The 18,153-nt window shown below is 41.3% G+C and overlaps 3 protein-coding genes across 4 annotated transcripts; 2 read left to right on the top strand and 1 right to left on the bottom strand.

The window, feature by feature from the left end:
• Positions 1-6,938: 6,938 nt before the first annotated feature.
• On the top strand, positions 6,939-10,994 carry ttll9 (tubulin tyrosine ligase-like family, member 9). Its single transcript, XM_076740962.1, has 14 exons — positions 6,939-7,064; positions 7,363-7,409; positions 7,497-7,589; positions 7,672-7,783; positions 7,916-8,101; positions 8,246-8,314; positions 8,424-8,514; positions 8,683-8,723; positions 8,817-8,904; positions 9,176-9,234; positions 9,360-9,556; positions 9,991-10,104; positions 10,310-10,434; positions 10,568-10,994. The coding sequence occupies exons 1-14, from the start codon at positions 7,050-7,052 to the stop codon at positions 10,636-10,638; spliced, it is 1,308 nt and encodes a 435-aa protein (XP_076597077.1). The 5' UTR covers positions 6,939-7,049; the 3' UTR covers positions 10,639-10,994.
• A 47-nt stretch (positions 10,995-11,041) lies between these two features.
• fam217ba (family with sequence similarity 217 member Ba) lies at positions 11,042-14,983 on the bottom strand. Its single transcript, XM_076740958.1, has 4 exons — positions 14,470-14,983; positions 14,256-14,355; positions 14,012-14,076; positions 11,042-13,898 (listed from the first exon to the last, which is right to left on the bottom strand). The coding sequence occupies exons 1-4, from the start codon at positions 14,574-14,576 to the stop codon at positions 12,467-12,469; spliced, it is 1,704 nt and encodes a 567-aa protein (XP_076597073.1). The 5' UTR covers positions 14,577-14,983; the 3' UTR covers positions 11,042-12,466.
• Positions 14,984-15,231: 248 nt separating this feature from the next.
• Positions 15,232-17,288, top strand: ppp1r3da (protein phosphatase 1, regulatory subunit 3Da). 2 transcript variants are annotated; one of them, XM_076740961.1, is made up of 2 exons: positions 15,232-15,478; positions 15,802-17,288. In XM_076740961.1, the coding sequence occupies exon 2, from the start codon at positions 15,830-15,832 to the stop codon at positions 16,751-16,753; it is 924 nt and encodes a 307-aa protein (XP_076597076.1). In that variant the 5' UTR covers positions 15,232-15,478; positions 15,802-15,829; the 3' UTR covers positions 16,754-17,288. The 2 variants fall into 2 exon arrangements, with proteins under 2 accessions (XP_076597076.1, XP_076597075.1); XM_076740960.1 differs by having other exon boundaries at positions 15,261-15,483; positions 15,807-17,288.
• Positions 17,289-18,153: the final 865 nt, after the last annotated feature.

Here is an 18,153-nt window from a genome sequence, read left to right as displayed (position 1 = left end):
CCAGACTTTTTTGACTGGGGTGGTCCAGGTCAGGCACTGACTTATGCTGGGGCGGCAAGAAGTATTTGCACACGCACACACATGCCAGAGTAGTATTGATTTACCATTTATGACTCCACTGCTCATATTGATTATTGTGCTATCTCACGCGTTCTTACATTCCTGGGTTTGAAATTTTAATTTGAAAGCTAAGTATAACTGCCAATCACAACAACACAGAGTGATATAAAACTTCCTCACTTTGTTTTTTATGTCCTCAAAAAGAAATTAAATCTCCAAAGGAAGGCCATATGAAGATACAGTCACAGTCTAAAGTACCTACAAATTAGGTAAGATAAGATAAGATAAGATAAGATAAGATAAGATAAGATAAGATAAGATAAGATAAGACTTTACTGATCCCACACTGGGGAAATTTTGTCTTTATAGCCAGCAAGTATTACAAAGAGCAAGGACAGTGACATAAAGAGGTCAAAATCAAAATAGAAAAGTATACAAGGTACAGAATAGGAAAAAAAAAACTATGCATAAGTACATTCAAAAATAGTAAATCCCAAGGAATCCTACTGCCATAAAAAAAGTACTCTTGCCTGTAGTCTTATGAGAAAACTAACCACTGACATGACATGTATTGTATTGCACCTTAGAAAATACTATTTCACTTGAGAAATACTTGGTCTATGTATATGCACAATGTAAAATTTTGAGATGTGGGATGGCATCTGGGGTGGCCAATCAGATTTCAGGGATTTCCACTCCCTGGTGCGCCCCTGGTATGGAGTGGAAAAGAACAGTTCATAATTGAAAGCATACCACCTCATCTATCAGACATTGACATTGACAAGAAGGAGGTCATGCAGCAGAATGATGACCCTGAATATGCAGCCAGAGCAACCAAGGTGGTTTACTGCATCCAAATAGTGAACTGACTTTGACTGACCGTGTCAATCACCCTTCAAATTCAGTATGCATCGTCCTTTAATGAAAACCAGACTGAAGATAATGATGGCAGCAGTTCAGGTCTGGCGGAGCATCACCACAATAAGCTGTACGTGAGACTGATTTGCAACATAAAATGCCAAGCCAATTTGGAGCGTGAAGCCACTGAAAGTTACATTTTCAAAGGGAAATGTATTGTGTTATGAAGGCTAAGAGAGAGGCAATCAAATTTTGGTCAAATCCTGCTGAAAATCCAATGTAATAAAATAAATTTCCATTTAATTGAATGTTGATCCACTTGAAACTACTCTAAGTGTCTGTCTGCTCCTGAAGTGCTGAGTTCATTGAACACAACACACGCAAGCTCTGTGAAGTAATTGTGAAAGCCTCACAGGAACAGCGTTGGGAATTTGAAGGAGAGGAGGAGAAGGTGTTGTGTGTGTGTGTGTGTGTGTGTGTGTGTGTGTGTGCGTGTGTGTGTGTGCGTGTGTGTGTGTGTGTGTGTGTGTGTGTGTGTGTGTGTGTGTGTGTAGGGGCACTGAAAAGTGGCCAGCATGAGATTTTAAGAGGCCATGTCTACAGATCTGCTCAGACCTTTATTATAAAAACAAACATACCTCACTGAGCCTCCAACTCGTGTTTCCTTCCACTTTGTGCCTGGGGTGATCACTGCTGTCAAACACCAGACTGCCATAAAAGATTGGTACAGAGGAAACATGTTAATCTGTTTACGTTTTCTGTAATGTTCTTGTCTTGACTGTGCTGCTTTTTCCATCCCTTCTAGAAAATGCCTTTAAATGAAAGTATTTCAAATAAAAGATTTACGTGTCCCCTGCTGATACGATATATACGCACTCACACGAACACAGGAAAACTGGTATCTTAAACTCAGAAATCTCAAACATATTTACATGAGGCAAATGCATACCTAAATGGGAAGATTAGGAGCTTTTAATTAGATGCTTTGGCACTATGATCCCAAGTCTCCTTAACTGTTCAGTGTACCTGGGATATATACAGTGTATATATATATACATCAAGTGTCCTGGATCTGTACTTTGCTTCAGAGGCATCCAGTGAATCCATATATATCTGACTCATGACTGCCCTCTGGTTCCTACCCAAATTCCCTCAGGCTAGAGTTTTGTGCCATACCTCAGGTCTCTGGCACGTCCCCCAAACTGGGAAACAGAGAGAAATTCCAGATAAATGAAGACCATATTCTGTTTTCTTTCTCCTGACCATAGTTGTGGAGACAGAACGCTATCAGAAAGCTGACTGCATGTGGTTTAGTGGTCACATGATGCACACGTTTTCAAGGTATTATTTTGGAGTTTTCTGTGAATCTGATGTTGCAGCGTGAGTTCTCATGTCTACAGATGCCATCAAAATGTAAATGTACGGAGCAAAATCTCTGTGGATCCGTTGGTTTGGCACAGATCAAGGCAATAAAAATGGACTGAGGTGTGAAATCTAATAATAGGTGTCAATTTGATAGATCTGTCTCACTTTAATTTAGTGCATTATGCAACACATTTTAGTGCTTAAACTGTTTACCCTGTGTTCATTACCAATGCCATTAGAAAAAATCCATCCCGTCCAGACAGAAGTTTTTGTGGTGTTTCCCAGATGGCAGTAATACTTTCATAGAATCTTTTTGTCCATCTGTTTATTGTCCTGTTCTACTCAAAAAGTCAGACATATGGTTTCTTACCATAACACTTCTAATGTGATTATACTTTCTGCCTACCAACATCTGCCTTTGTCGTGGTGATTATAGCTACCCTTATAGCCACCAGTGGGAAACCTGCTGCAGTGAGGTCAAGGCTTAACCGGGAGACAACTGGGAATGTAACACATTACGGGCGGATCCCAGCTGCCACTTTGTCCTGTTTTTCTTGGCCTCCTTTTATGTTTTGTTATGAAACCTTTTGGGTATACAAATCCATGGGATTTGAAGATTCAGTTGCCCTGGAGAAAGTGAGGTAGGGAGCTGAGAAACAGTCGGGAGGCATTAACATATGTTAGCTTGTTGACACGAATATGAGGAACTGTTATGTAAAATGGTTCTCTGATGAGGACGGCATTTCAACTGAGGAGGCACTCACACATGAAACTTTTTGAAATATATGGTCTGCTGTTTATTCCTGTCATACCCTCATAAAGACCATCTTAATCTCTGTATGATCATGTATATCTTGTGCAGAAACACTTAAAGGCAATCATTTCCTGATAGTTTGTCACTTACATTTACACATTCTTTGTAGTTAAGTATATAGAGCAATGGTATACAGGACAGAATCAATCTGTCATGTCACAGTGGTAGGTTTAACCTCAAACTATGCCACTTGCTGGCACATTACAGTGTACAGATGGCATGTGTCGACTCAGTCCCACGGCCCTTTTCATGCTTGTACCCCTACTTGCCTTTGCTTCCTTGACCTGAATCAATGACAGAGCAGAGGTGTTTGAATGGAGTATACTAAAGCTCTGCAGAAAGATCTGTGGCGGAGCTGAACTTTCCCTCAAACTGAATATAACTCCAAAGATTTAGAGCACTAAATATAGCAAAATGCATCTATGAATAACAGCTGATGCCCCTGGATCCCACAGATTCTCTGCCTTGTGGTTGTTGTTGAGGAGCAATCGGTTAACCAGAACTGATGACTATCAGCCACTAGAAATTGTTTGACCTGAAGGATGCTTCACAGTGAGTGCTGGAATTGAGATTTATGCAAAACCCACACCGTGATAAAATCAGCATTGGCAAACTAAGCCAGTCGAAGAGGGCCTTTCAAAGAATAAACTGGAAAACTCTGGATTAAAAATGACAGTTGATAAGGTTGGGATTTCACTTCAGATCCATACAAAACATGGGACATGTTCAAAAGAGACAAAACCATGGATTCGTTATCCATTCCAAAATACTGATGATCATGGAGCTGTTGTTGTTGTAGTTGTTGTTGTTGTTTTTTCATGTTGCATAAGGGCAAAAATATCAGTGGTTAGCCAGAAATATTAGCAAGAGGGATGGCCAAACCAAAAGAGACAGACGCAGACATAAATGCAGGACATTTACCTCAAAATAAAGCTTGCTGAGAGGTTGACCCTTGATAGGCTCCTATGGCTCAATTGATTATAGGGTTTAAGAACTTGAAAACAAATGGTATTTGTAAAGCCGCAGTTGTGACATAAATGGAAACTCCTGGGAAATCACTCACTTTGACTTTAGAAGACAGAGCAACTCGTGAAGGAACAATTCAGTCATTTGAATTGTGCTTCCTGTACAATTACAAAAATCTGAGTCACTGTGGGTGATTGAGAAAGTCAAACTTTGGCTTAAAAGCTCAGATGGCCTTTAAAAACAGGCCTTAAGTCTCTTCGCATCTTCACGCTCAGATCTCATCTAGTTTGTTAAGAAGTGGATTTGACCAAACATCATTTCTATATATCTTTTTGGACAGTTTCTCAGTTATCAAATCAAATCCCCCAGATGCCAAAAGTTGATTGATTGCTGTAATCACATTCTTATTTGTTCCAACCAGCCATAATTAGGTATGACGTACACAGCTGATCTGGAGGGGATGGAAATATTTAGTGACTTACGGAGCCTAAACGAATACATGCATGTATGTACATCTTCTCTGCAGCAAACAGCATAAAAAGAACGATGCCAGTGAACAGTTTTCTTGTCTGAGGCTGATGCTGTGGAAGTTTGAAAGAACTGATGGCATCTTAGAGCCAGCTGTTTTGTAAATGAAATATATTCGTTTAGTATATTAGTAGCATTTCACTGCATTTTCTTGTCAGTTCTTTTCTAGTGACCATATGTTTTGTGACAGTATCAATTTCCATAAAATTACATACAAATGAACCACTTGATTGGATAGCTTCTCTGCATGACACAGAGGTGTTGAGACTGCATTTTGCATCAGCTCGAAGGCTGAGAGGCCTGTCATATGTTCTTGTGGACACAGCCAAAGCATGCATCCAAATTCAGTTTAGCTCTCGTAATTCAGTTCTGCTGTTAAACCTGTTCTGATTATTTATGTCAGAGTCCAAAGTATGGCTGATTGTTTGATTAGTGGTGGGTGGCTGAGAAACAGAAAGGCACATCAGTCAGCACAGAAGGTGGTAATCTACACATTTATTTAGCTTTGCACAGGAATCTGACTCAGGTGTGCAATACTGACAACAAGGTATTTAAAACAATAACTTTAAATGTTTTTATGAACCGAGTATACAGCCCCAATTCTCCAACAGTTGTGACACTCAGTAAAAACATAAATAAAACAAAATGTGATCATTTGTTGATCCTTTTTGACATACCCTCAAATGAAAACTCCACAAAGACAATATATTTAATGTTTGACGTCCTCAGCTTCACTGATTTTCTAAGTATCTGCTGATTCTGAATTTGATGCAGCAACACGTTTCAAACAAGTTGGGGCAGGAGCAACATAAGACTGGGAAAGTTGCGGAATGCTCCAAAAACACCAGTTTGGAACATTGCACATTATTTCCATTTCCATTTTCCATTTCCAATTACCGTTACTTCATGGGCTCAGGAAGACTTTGTAAATCTGTTGTCGGTGAACACAGTTCTTTTGCAAATGATTGCATTCTGTTTTAATTACACAGCCCAACTTTTAGGGAATCAGGGTTGTAGACTGTGCTGTTATTATGCTTTGTCACTCAGAAATAGGGAATTCTATACCCTGTACTTATCACATAAGCAACCAAAGGATTAACGAGGCTTGTACCAGCTAACTTCTTCCAGGAATGTGAGGCACACTGAAACAAGACGGGCTTCTCTCAGCAAGAAACATAAACAAATTAGATACAATCCATTAACCATTATCTGATCTTCCCATCATGGTAAATCATTGGTGCAATCACTGAGCCATTTCATTCTCGGGTTTTGTAATCTTAAATCATGCAGGACAGTTTGCAACATGAATCCATTAATATTGGTGTTGTCTTAAGAAATATCTCAGTAGTGCATATTTATTTGTGAAAGGTCGATAAGTGATTTAACACTCTGCTTTACAAATTGAAAAAAAAAAGTTTCAGCGACAGATTTGTGCACAAAAACAGTAGCCTATTAATATTTGTGTTGATTTAACAATTACCATTTGATACTTTTGGTTATCTGAGAATATTGCATATACCAGTGGGAATGAACCATTTACAGAATGGAACAGATTAATGCCTAGTTAGACAAATCTGAGAAGGGATGGAGTTAGAGTAATCAACTTTCTCTATGCACTTGCAAAGTTGAAGCAAGTTGGCATATTTAGCTTCCATTCACTTATCCAAAGCACTGATTGGTCAACACAGACAACGCATAAATAGGTAGATAAGCAGATCTGTTATTTGCTTTAAATAAGGAACGAATATATACTGCTGAAAAAAGGAACAATTTAATATGTTACAAGGACTGGCACCATTTTACTCAGTTACATGGGGTTTTGGCGCCACTAGGTGGTGATGCTGAAGGTTGACGATAAAGAGTAGTTGCTCTGTTTTAGTGCATCGGCAGCTTTTATTCAGTTTATTAATGCTGTTAACTAAACACAGTAGGCTTAACTGTAATCGCAAACGTATAAGCATTCTAGTAGAGTTATTCTGCCCTTATTCTAATACTGATTTAGTCATATTTGTGTGCTAGATGTTTTATTTTTATAATTGATATATGTATATTTTTTGTTGATGTTAAATTGTATCATGTTTCCATGTTTCATCTGAAGATTTCTCCATTCTCTTAAAATACAAAAATACAATCAAAAACAATCGGCTTTTTCATAGAATACTCTTATTTCACTACTGATAAAATGTAACCATTTAAACTATCTTTACTTTTGGCTTTAATATGTTATGGGATTAAATCTACAAACTGTTGCGTCCTAATATAGTATAGCGTATTAATACTACCAGCTACGGAAAGCGCACTAGGACAACCCCCTTTGTCATTTGGTGTTGTGGTTACCGTGACAACAGTTTCAAACACCGCTAGAGCTAACTGCTAACTAGATGCTACTTATTACTTACTCGTATTTTTAATACAGTTCTCTATTCTGACTTTCTAATATTTCGTAGTGCGCGCCTCCATGTCAAAGTACAAGGTAAATAGAAAGCACTGTATGTTCATTTTGCTCTCTTGTTTTATACTGACAAGATAATACATATGATATGTGTTAGATAGCGCTGCGTACAAATAAGTTAATGAAGAGTAGCTATAGTTCTCTAAAGACTAGATGTTTGGTAGTAGGGTTGCTGGGGTCATATAGCTAGCAATTAACAAACCAGAGGAGTAGCTAACTGATGCATAGTTTTAGTTTTTTTTGTGTAATGTAGCTAACTGTGTACTCAAAACCACGGGAAATTAAGCTAAATCTTCATTTCCTTTTTTCACCATTGCAGACATCTGCATACAAAGGTTCATATGACTATACCAAAACTGAAGAGCGGTGAGTGTTCTTAATTTGGTTGGTGAAAGAACAGGTATTCAAAGTCACGTTACCGGTAACAGTGACAATCTCACAATTTCTCATCAGGGAAGGGAGAAGTTGTGTGCGTTACAAATGTGGCCTACTCAACACCATACAGGATGTCCTGCGCCAGAGACCAGGCTGGATTGAGGTCAAAGAGTGAGTAGAATTGTCTGTTCATTTGCTCCTCTGTCATATTTGTGGCTTGGATCTATTATCTACTCTTTTTTTTTTCTCACAGCGATGGAGAGTGGGACTTCAATTGGTGTGATGTTGGCTGGCTCAGGGAGAATTTTGATCACTCGTACATGGAGGAACATGTCAGGATAAACCACTTTCGCAACCATTATGAGGTGAGGCAGCATCACTCCAGCATGCTTCCAGACCATAAACTGGAGGTTTCAGCAGCAATAACCACACGTACAATATATCCTTCAAATCAAATGTCGTGTAGTCTTTTTCCATTTCTTCGTTTTATGTTACAGCTGACTCGCAAAAACCTTATGGTGAAAAACCTCAAAAGATATCGGAAAAATCTTGAAAGGGATGCTGGCCGCATGGAGGCATCCAAATGTGATTTCTTTCCCTGCACCTTTGCACTGCCCGGCGAATATCATCTATTTGTAGAGGAGTTCAAAAGAAGCCCTGGCAGCACCTGGATCATGAAGCCGGTTAGCTAAAGTAGACCACAGATGTAATAAGTGCAAGATAATTACCTTTAATTCAGTATTTGAATTATCCCAGAAACCCCACACAAGTTATGTCTGGACCTAATTGCATTTAAGTCCTGAAAATTGACTGGTATCTTTATTTAGGTAGCAAAATCTCAAGGGAAAGGCATTTTCCTGTTCAGGAAACTGAAAGACATCATGGATTGGAAGAAGGTACTGTGTGTTTATTTCATCAAGTAATTGGGCATAAATGAATTGACTAAAAATAGACATTCTGCATACACACCCACATATTCAGGCTGATAATATTGTGCTTACACAGGATGGCCCCCGATCAGAGGAACAGAGGGATGCAGCTCAAGTTGAAAGCTATGTGGCACAACGCTATATAGAGAACCCCTACCTAATTAATGGTATTAAACTGAATGAAAAATATACTTTTATTATTCATCTAATTCAGAAGAATCAGATGTGCTAACAAATAACATGAACTGATAATAGACAAATTGTGAAGAGGAAGATTAATGAGCAGATAAAACCTTCACTTGCTCAAGCACTTTTTATGCTTTTTGTCCCCGCAGGCAGGAAATTTGATCTGAGAGTCTATGTGCTGGTCACATCGGTATGTACTGAGCCTCGTTAATCACAATGTTTTTGACATGGTGTCAATTTTGCTGCATGTATGAATCAGTGTGTGTGTGCATGTGTGTTTTAGTATGTCCCCTTGAAGGCTTGGCTGTATCGAGATGGTTTTGCCCGCTTCTCGAGCACCCGCTTCTCCCTCAGCACTATTGATGACAAGTGTATCCTTTTTTAGCCGTCATAATATTTTGACTTCATTCATTTAAATGTTGATATACTTATGTGATAATCTGGTTCTGAGTTTTTAGTACCAGCATTATCAAGTTTAGCTTTTGTCTAATGAAATATTCAAGCAAAGTCACTTTTAAATAGCTTGGTTTGACCCAGTTTCTGAGGCTGTTGTTCCTAATTCTGTCACTTTCATCCACATCCCCGTGGAAGGCATGATTACGTCATTAACGTTCCCAGATTTTACTTAGTGCCTCTTTTCAGATATGCACCTCACCAATGTGGCGGTTCAGAAAACAGCACCAGACTATGATCCTGAAAAGGCGTGTAATTCAAGAACCCTGTCAACAGATGATGTTATTGCTTAATTTTCTCAGGTTTCCTGAAATGTATCCCCTTTGACAAAGTCTATCTCCTCTTTATTCCTGTTTTATTTATCTCCAAACAGGGATGTAAGTGGCAGATGCAGCAGCTTCGAAGATACCTGACTGCAAAACATGGCAGGGAGACAGTAGAAACCCTGTTTAAAGAGATGGATAACATATTTGTCCGCAGTCTACAGAGTGTACAAAAAGTCATCATAAATGACAAACACTGCTTCGAGCTCTATGGGTATGACATTCTGCTGGATGAGAACCTCAAACCGTAAGTGCTCGAATGGTCTACACATACACGTTCACTTGCAAACATCTACTAAAGCTTGCATGTTCGCAGATAAACACAGAGTGGCACAGGCACAGACAAGCAAGTATGGCACACATTTGCTTTCCTGGGTACTTAAAAACAAAGCAGTAAATCTGCTAGTGTTGGGCTCCAGAAATTGCCATGTGTGAAAAACTCATAAATCTGCACAGCATTCTGTATGTGAAAAACCTGACAGGTATGCAATAATTCTGCTGTAAATAATATCACACACACACACACACACACACACACACACACACACACGCACTAATGACAGTGTCCCTCTCAAATACAACTATTGTATCATTCATTCACTTGCTTGTGCCTGTGTGTGCTGTTCCTCAGAAGGCTAAGTAAATGTTTGCCGAATGTCATCACCCTCCATCTCTTTGCAGGTGGTTAATTGAGGTAAACGCATCTCCGTCACACACACCCAGTAGTCAAGAGGATTATGAAATGAAGTGCCGCCTGCTGGAGGACACTTTGAACGTTGTCGATATGGAGGGAAGGTAAAGGCCTCTTTCTCATCAGGTGTGAGGGCTCTCTGCACCTTTGAGAAACACTCACGTATTGTGTCATAGCAACAATAAACAACTTGCTACCATTTTCCTCAGATCAGAAGGTGAATGCAGTACAACACACAGTGAGTTCCTTTTGTCTCTTTCTGCCGTGCTGGTGCTGTGTTCTAATTAATGCTGTTTTTTTTCTCATTAGGCTGACTGGCAAGGAGAAAAGGGTGGGTGGCTATGATCTCATGTGGAACGATGGGCCTGTCTACAGAGAGGACGTCAACCTAGAAACGTTTGGCAGTTCATGTTTCACTGCCAATACACACTTAGGTAATGTTTGTGTAACTTTTTGAAGCAACAAAAAGTTGAGCCATTCTGATGTGTGCAAAAGTATACCTTCAAAAAGGCTTTACTGTGCTATTATTACAAATTGCTGAATGTATATGCCTATTTTTTGTTGCAGGGTGTGTTAATGACAGAGAGAAGCAGCTTCGCTGGCTTCTGAAACCTTTTCCAGGCCAGAAGCGGATGTAACACACTAATTTTTACATGCTACCACATTAGTACTTGGTATGTGTCTGGGACAAGACGGGTTCCAGTGAACACAACGAAAAAGATTGGTAATATTTATTAGTATATGAAATGTACAAGATGTGATGATCTGATCAAATTCCAAGCACCAAAGCTGAATTCTGCTAATGAGTGAAAACCACATTTCCTTAAAACTATGGCAAAAATTGTATTACTGTCCACTGCAAAGACAAATATACCAGTACACAAATGTTTTTCTTATGAATGTAGTAATTAGCATGATCAATGAGCACAAATGTAAGTGGTTAAGTTTTGGATTTTAGCAGTGTCTCAGTAATAAAGACAGTTAGGAACGGTGTATAATTTCTTCATGTGTTCCAAAGAATGGACAACAGGTCAGTGTCCCTTGAGTGCAAAACATTTATTTCTATGCCTTACAAATACTTGCATTCAACATTGAGAAAATACATACAGTACCACAATCTTTCTGCGTGCGTGTCAATATAATGTACACATTTATAATAACATTGCCCCTCCTGGCCCATTATCTATGGCTTTGATACTTTACATGGATCGTAAGTTAAGAGGTGCAATCTTAATACATATCACATTATTTACATTAATATAGTGCGCCCATGATTCAAGTGCACATGGCAAACCACAACAAACAAATAAGACACTCTAATGTAAACACAGTGTTCTACAGACTTCAAGTGTGCAGTGGAATATGATGATATGTATAACATTACCATGTTACAGCTGAACAGCTATGATGTGTCGACATTCCATTGAATCACAGGAATGGCCAGTGGTACAGCACAGTAGACATTAAGTTACATTCAGCTCTTTTACTAAATATTTTCTTATTGTGCATGACGATGTAAACATAATAATGACAATGATAAATACAAGTCAACCACAACACTTTTCATAAATATAACTATGGCATATAAAATTTGGAAAAATATGCATTTACATTCGTAGCAAACATTACACTGTCTTCAATGGTAGAAAGAGCTCAGCTCTATGCAAAATACAATATATTATCATAGACTACAATTCAAGCTGTTCAAACATGAAAAGCCCTTATAACCAAAAATGTAATACCATTGCACAAATATATCTGAACAAATTATATCACCGCCGAACACCACCACTTATTGCGCCTCCTTCTTTTCAGCCAAAGATGCTTCAACGTATGTCTTAAACATGAGGCACCAAAGAAAAGACAAAAAGCAAACATCGAGTAAAGTAAGAGCAATGAAAACAAAATACATTCCAACATCAAGAAGTCCACTAGTAACGGCTATGGTTGTATTCGATGACTAAAATGTAATGATCTGTGTTGAACTTCACTATGGTTTACTTATGCTGAAAGCTGTCCAGTGGTACAGTAGATGCTTATTTTACGCCTATTTCAACATTAGTAGCACACTGAGGGATGACGGTGCAGTGCAACAGAGTTCCATTTACATAGAAGCTGTTTTTAGAATCCTACTAGTGTTTCGGGTCATAATGAGCCTTCCGTCAAACCACAGTCCAACATTATGACTCTATACTTACTGTACATTTACTATGAAATATGTTTATATAATTCTGTTCTATGCATGTGTCATATTATGCTTTGAACTCATTGCTGTTTTTTCTCTATTCTAGCAGCTTAACCTCTTGTTAGTTTTGACCTTTTGAAGGCTGTACACCACTGATTTAGACTGCAGTACAACAGTTAGAGCATGTTAGTATTACACAAATCACACAGAAAGCAAGCATAGGTTCAAGCTCCTGTTCAAATAAACACTAAGTAAAGCAACACACTGTAGGTCTGCAGGGGTCACTTTGCAACAAAGTGCACATTTTTTGTTTTGCCATTCTGCTTACTACTAAGCGGCGTTTTGGAGAGAGACTGCGGCTCTTTAGCAGCTCTTTTCATGGCAGATTTAGAGGCCTGACCTCCTGCCTCTGTCCTCTGCCAGTCCTTTTCTACTCTCTTGGAGGTGAGGACCTCTCTCTTACTTGCAGCAAAAACACGTTTCTCTGCACCAGCTGCTTTACTGCCACCAGGCTCTTTTTTCACATCCGTCTCAGAGTTAGCTCTGACGCGGCTTTTCCTCACCTGACCTCTGCTGTTTGGATTACTTCCAGATTCCTGGGGTGGCTTACGGGCGTTGCCTGAGGCCTGCATGTGCCTGAGATGACTCCTTCCAGCTGAGGGGCTAACTGGGGTCTGGGCTCCTCCTCCTCCGCCTTGTCCTCCTGGGCTTCTACCTTCCGTGGAGTTTGCTCGGGTCTCACTGCTGCTCCTCTTCGCTGGCGCCCCAGGTCTGGCTCTGCGCTCAAGCAGTGGGCTCAGCCGCGAGTGGCGCTGGTAGGCATAGGCAGAGCAACTTCCATTGCACAATGGGTAGCGAATGTGACAGTGAGGGCAAACTGGGAAGCGGGAGTGCTGGTGCTGGGCCGAGGCAGGTGATGGAGGGTTGTTGACAGGTGTGAATGGAAAGGCTCGCTGGCTGTGCCGCAGCCCTTTAGGGGAGTTGAGTCGGGATGGTGGAGCTGTGTGAGGCCTTGGTGGGTGAGCGGTGGCGGCAGAAGGGAACCCCTGTGGCCTTGGACGGCTCCCAGGCGGACGGCTGCTCTCTGCTTGCACTGTTTGGATCTGCAGCCACTCCAGCTGCAGCAGCCTCTCCAGGTACTTCTCTAAGGGCCCTACAGGCTTTGGCCGCGGGGCGCCACGGCCCTCTGTGTGAAGGAACACCGCCAGCTGTCTCAGGCTCCAGCTGTTGAAGGGAGGAGGCAGAAAGTCTGGGTAGACATAACTGGGTTTTTCACTCTCATCTTCATCACCTACAGTTCCACGGGGTCCTGGGAAATCCGGGGGAAAGTCATTACTATTGATGACCTCTGCCCGGAGGTTGAGGTGAGGAGGGGTGCAGGGGGTGCATGGGGAGGGCAGTACGGGGAGCCTCTCTGAATCTGACAGATCACTGGCGCTGTCAGTGTCGACATCCTTCTGGTTGTAGTGCTGCTGTAGTGCCTCTGGGGTGGGGGCTGGGGAATGTGTTAGGGGTTGTGCTGGCATGTGTCGTAGCCCTGATATTGGGGAGAGAGGCAGGGAGAGGGCTCGCCGATTTTTCCCCATCCCCCCACGATTTTGGAGGAGCTCATTGCTGCATTGTGACATCCGCTGATTTTCGCGTTTCTCCTCTTTCCTGTGCACGGATAAGTGTGTACGGGGTTGAGGCCTCAAATCTCCGTCTTCTTCAGGGCTGTAAAGAGACAGACAAGGAGGAAAAGGAAGGAAAAGCTGTTGAGGATTTGGGGATTTACTGCACCTGAAGCAACGCATTCATTAAGACTGCACACCCCTATCCACACATACCTGGAGAGTTTGCTTGTATTTCTTGCAGTGCCAGATTTGACCCTGCCACCTTTTGGCTGTGCACCCTGTGAAACAATCATTATGGAAAATGTGTGATTATTTCTGTCTTGAGCTGTATGAAGCACATAGCACACAGCACATGCTGCAACACTGAACACACATGCTGTGTTCAATCTATTCTGTCAAAGGACATTAATGCTGAAACATTACCTCCCTTTAATGTACCAGGATGTCATTCACTCACCCTTTGCACTGTTGTCAGTGTGTCCTTATCCTGACCTGGTCCTGGGAGGCCATTTCTCATTTGGCCCACTGCTTTCTTCATCTTGTTACCTTTCTTTGAACTGTGGAAACATGATAGCGGCTCATCAGGCTCACCTATAACCTACAGCATGCTTGAGACAAAATACTGCAAGTTTAATTTTATCTTAAATGCGCCACTGTAAAATGAGGCCTACCTGGTGACTGGTCCGCTGTTTTCAGTATTTTTTACCCGAATCTTCTCTTTGGAGACGACGCGTTTCAGTGTCGTGGATGCTGTGCGTTCCTGCATGATGGGCCCCATGTTGCAGGTCGCCAGAGGGGATGTTGTTTGGAGTCCAGCGCAATCAAATGATACGGTAGCTAAAGAACCCAACCGACATCTCGGATCAGATACTCTATTCTCAGAATTAGGCTAAAAACACCCATTTTTACAAAAGTGCTGCAATGCATCATGCGCAGATGTCGACAGTCGTTTCTTCACTGCAGATTAAACTCGTCCTTCTCCTCGCCGTCGACCCACCTCTCTGCTCAATCACAATTCAGCGATTATTTTTAAAAAATTAGTGACAGCAGACGCATCTTCCTCACGACTGTCATCTTCCTCGCCATTAAAAATGCAACACGGACAAGCAGCGCATACGCTTTGTTTGGCTCGGCGTCCCAGTCAGATAGGTTTGTTTACCTGCTGCTGACTGGCTCGCCGCCTGTGTCGAAGTGGGCATGCGCGTTGCATCGTGGGACTTGAAGTACAGGCATGCTAGTCGCTGTGTCAAACGACACAAACAGACGCTTTGATGTAGTTTACTGCGCATTCATAAACAGTGTACAATAAAATGGGGAAAACGGCCAATATGGTATTAAAGGAAATAAGTCAAAAAGAATTTAAACAAACGCAACTGTTCATCTTAAATCACTCGATCTCCCATGTAACGTCAGTGGTCGTCTGGTGCGTCTGCAGCTTCCTGTTAACTGCGCGCATGTTAGCAGATCTCCATCGAGAACACGCTACATACATGTATGGGTGTTGGAGAGCTATGAAGGTGGTGGTTACCAGTTGTAGATCAGATCGTGTGACTGCGACCAATAGCGGAGACTCCATCACGCACGGAAACGCGCAGCTCATAAATACTTCTTTAAATGGAGGATCAAGCTTAGGCTACATCCTGCAGCTTAGATGTAACTAACGCTTCATATCATTGCATGGTGAGGTGAAGTCAACTTCTTATTTCATGAAATGATATTAAAGGCAGCTTGAGTAATGCTACGATTGTTGAGAGAGAGTGTTGTAGGGTGTATGCATTCACGCACGTACTCCCAGCGCACACGCCCACTCTCTCGCTGCTGTGACTGCTTCTGTGTTTAATTTACACCAACAGCATAGTTGAACTTGTCAGATTTGCAGCACAGTATCATGCATTTTTCGGTAAAAAAGAGGGCACTGATGTTACAACTATTATGCTTTTGATTAGAGAACACTGTCGGGGTGAATGTGGCATTCATGATGAGGAATTAAACTTTCTTCATAGGTGAGCAGGCCAGCAGATCTCGCACGGCATGGATAGAGGTTGGTTTATTGGACATGAGAGGATCCAACGAACAAAATCTGAAGAGGAGATGTCCACCTCTTGCAGCAGCGTCTTAAGGCCCTGTTTAACTGTTAACCTGACTGAGATGCTTCGAGCTGACACACCTAATGCAGTAAAGAAACCAATTCCAATCCGCCCCCCAACCCCCAGAGTCTCTCCGCCGAAGGGACAAGAGTTCCACCGCAGTCTCTCGTGCGAGCCCACTCCTAAACCCATCATCCGACAACGGTCACACTCTCTGCCCTCCGCCACAGAGAAGAAGAAGCAATGCAGAAATGTTGGTGTGAGGTTTGTTGATTCTTTAGGGGTCAACCTGGAAGACATCAGGCATTTCAAATCTGGAGAGGATCCACTTGTACCGTATCATGTTACCTTTAGGTTGTTGATGGGGGCAGAATTGGCAGGTGGAAGGCATCTGGAGATATCCCTGCCATACTTGAAGCCTGTTTTTACCCAACAACCTGGCGACCAGCCGGGATTCCTGCATCGTCTCCATGAGCAGAAGGTGTGTCTCGAGAGAGTCTTGTGTTTTGAGCTGGGTGTCATTGGAATCACCCAAGTCCTCAATTTGGACTTTGAGAAGGAAGTGACAGCTCGCTATTCATTTACAGAGTGGAAGAGCTGCACTGAAACTAAGGCCTCTTGGGTGTCCACCGTCACCAAGACCTGGGAAGGAGGAGGGGGCCAATTCGGTTGTGATACATTTCGTTTTCACCTGCCTGTTCCTCCATTCCTGCAGCCAGGAGCAGTGTTACAGTTTGCCATCCAGTACAAAGTCTGTGGGTCTGAATACTGGGACAACAATGGTGGAGAGAATTATAAGTTGGTTTGCCATAACTACAAGCTGACTGTGCCCAAAGAATGTGAGGATAGCATGGTGCACTTCATTTAGGGATGCTGACTAAAAGTAGAAGAATCTGTGTAGACTTTATGCACTTTATGACGATGTCAGCAAGACCTATTAAAAATGTATAACTGCATTGTAAGATATTATGATCATTTTCTTAAACTAGTGCAAATGGTGGATTTCTTTGTTCAACTGTTAACTCTGGTCACACTTCACCAGAGTGAAAATAACACTAGTGCACTTATACCTGATGCCAACTTTAGTGCCACGGTTTTACTTTTGTGATTTATTGCACTGTATTATTTGATTTTTGAGGCTATTTCAAAAAATTGCACTTTAATGTGGGAAACTGAAATGAATGCACGTTTTCTTTCACTTGGGTATTTGATAATAGTTTTATACAATGCAGGAGTTTGGTCTGCTGAACCATTTTCCTCCATATTCAGAGTTTATTTTTGAGTCAAATGTTGTCAAACCAAATGCCAGCCCATGCAACAGACACAATTTGTATATCTTTCAATGAATCCAAAATGAATGCTTATTTTGTTTAACAATAAAGCACAACTGCTTTGGGTTTTCACATATCTTTCCTGTATCAGTATTCTTTTCAAAACATATATCTAGTAACAAAAAATCTTCAACATAGTTTTGGTCTATGTTTCAAGCTAAGTGGGAATAAACCAATGTAATCACAAGACGTAACTACTGTAACAGGAAGAGGTCAGAAGAAATGCTAAAGCTCATGGGAATTAATGTGCTATCCATTTTAGGAGTAGATGTCTACTTAGGATAAAATACGGCTAGAAGGCCTGATGATGAATGAAAGCTTCTTTGAGATGGCCCAGAGAGTATTGGAAAGTAAAGGGGCAGAGAGGACACCGGCGGACATGAGCGACCGATCACGCGCTTGCGCCGTGGCTTCGCGCGGTTTGCGCTGAACCGCTTGTAAACCTGTCAAAGTTGTGAAGTTACAGGTGTCAGGTCCTTATTTTGATATTCAACACCACAGTAAGTAACCTTAACGTTTGCGTTACAACAATAATACAATTCGACAGCGTATCCTCAACGATTTTAGTAGCTAATCAGTGCTAGTTTAACGTTAACTTAGGAAGTTAGCGTCAGTTAAGAGAGGGAGGTTAACGTTAGCTAGCTAACTAGCGTTAGCAGCAGGTAACTTTAAGCTAACATTACCCCTAAACTAATGTTGAGAAGCGGTGAGGCCGTAAATGTTGCTAGATGTGGAACGTCTGTAAGCCAACCTAGAAATAATTTAAAGTTACCTTATAGTTAGGTAGCTGTTATCCAAGGTAGGTTCATAATATTAATAGTACTGACAGGTTTACGTTGCTAGTGTTGACAAATGCAACAGTTAGTGTCAGGTTGTTCAGGGTCAGCTCGTTAACTCACAAAACCTTCACACTCACAAACTCTCCCACAACCTGAAC

This window comes from Chaetodon auriga, chromosome 10 (genome assembly GCF_051107435.1).
Source record: "Chaetodon auriga isolate fChaAug3 chromosome 10, fChaAug3.hap1, whole genome shotgun sequence".
NCBI lineage: Eukaryota > Metazoa > Chordata > Actinopteri > Chaetodontiformes > Chaetodontidae > Chaetodon > Chaetodon auriga.
The sequence above is the reverse complement of the archived record's forward strand: the minus strand, read 5'-3'. Positions and strand labels throughout refer to the sequence as shown.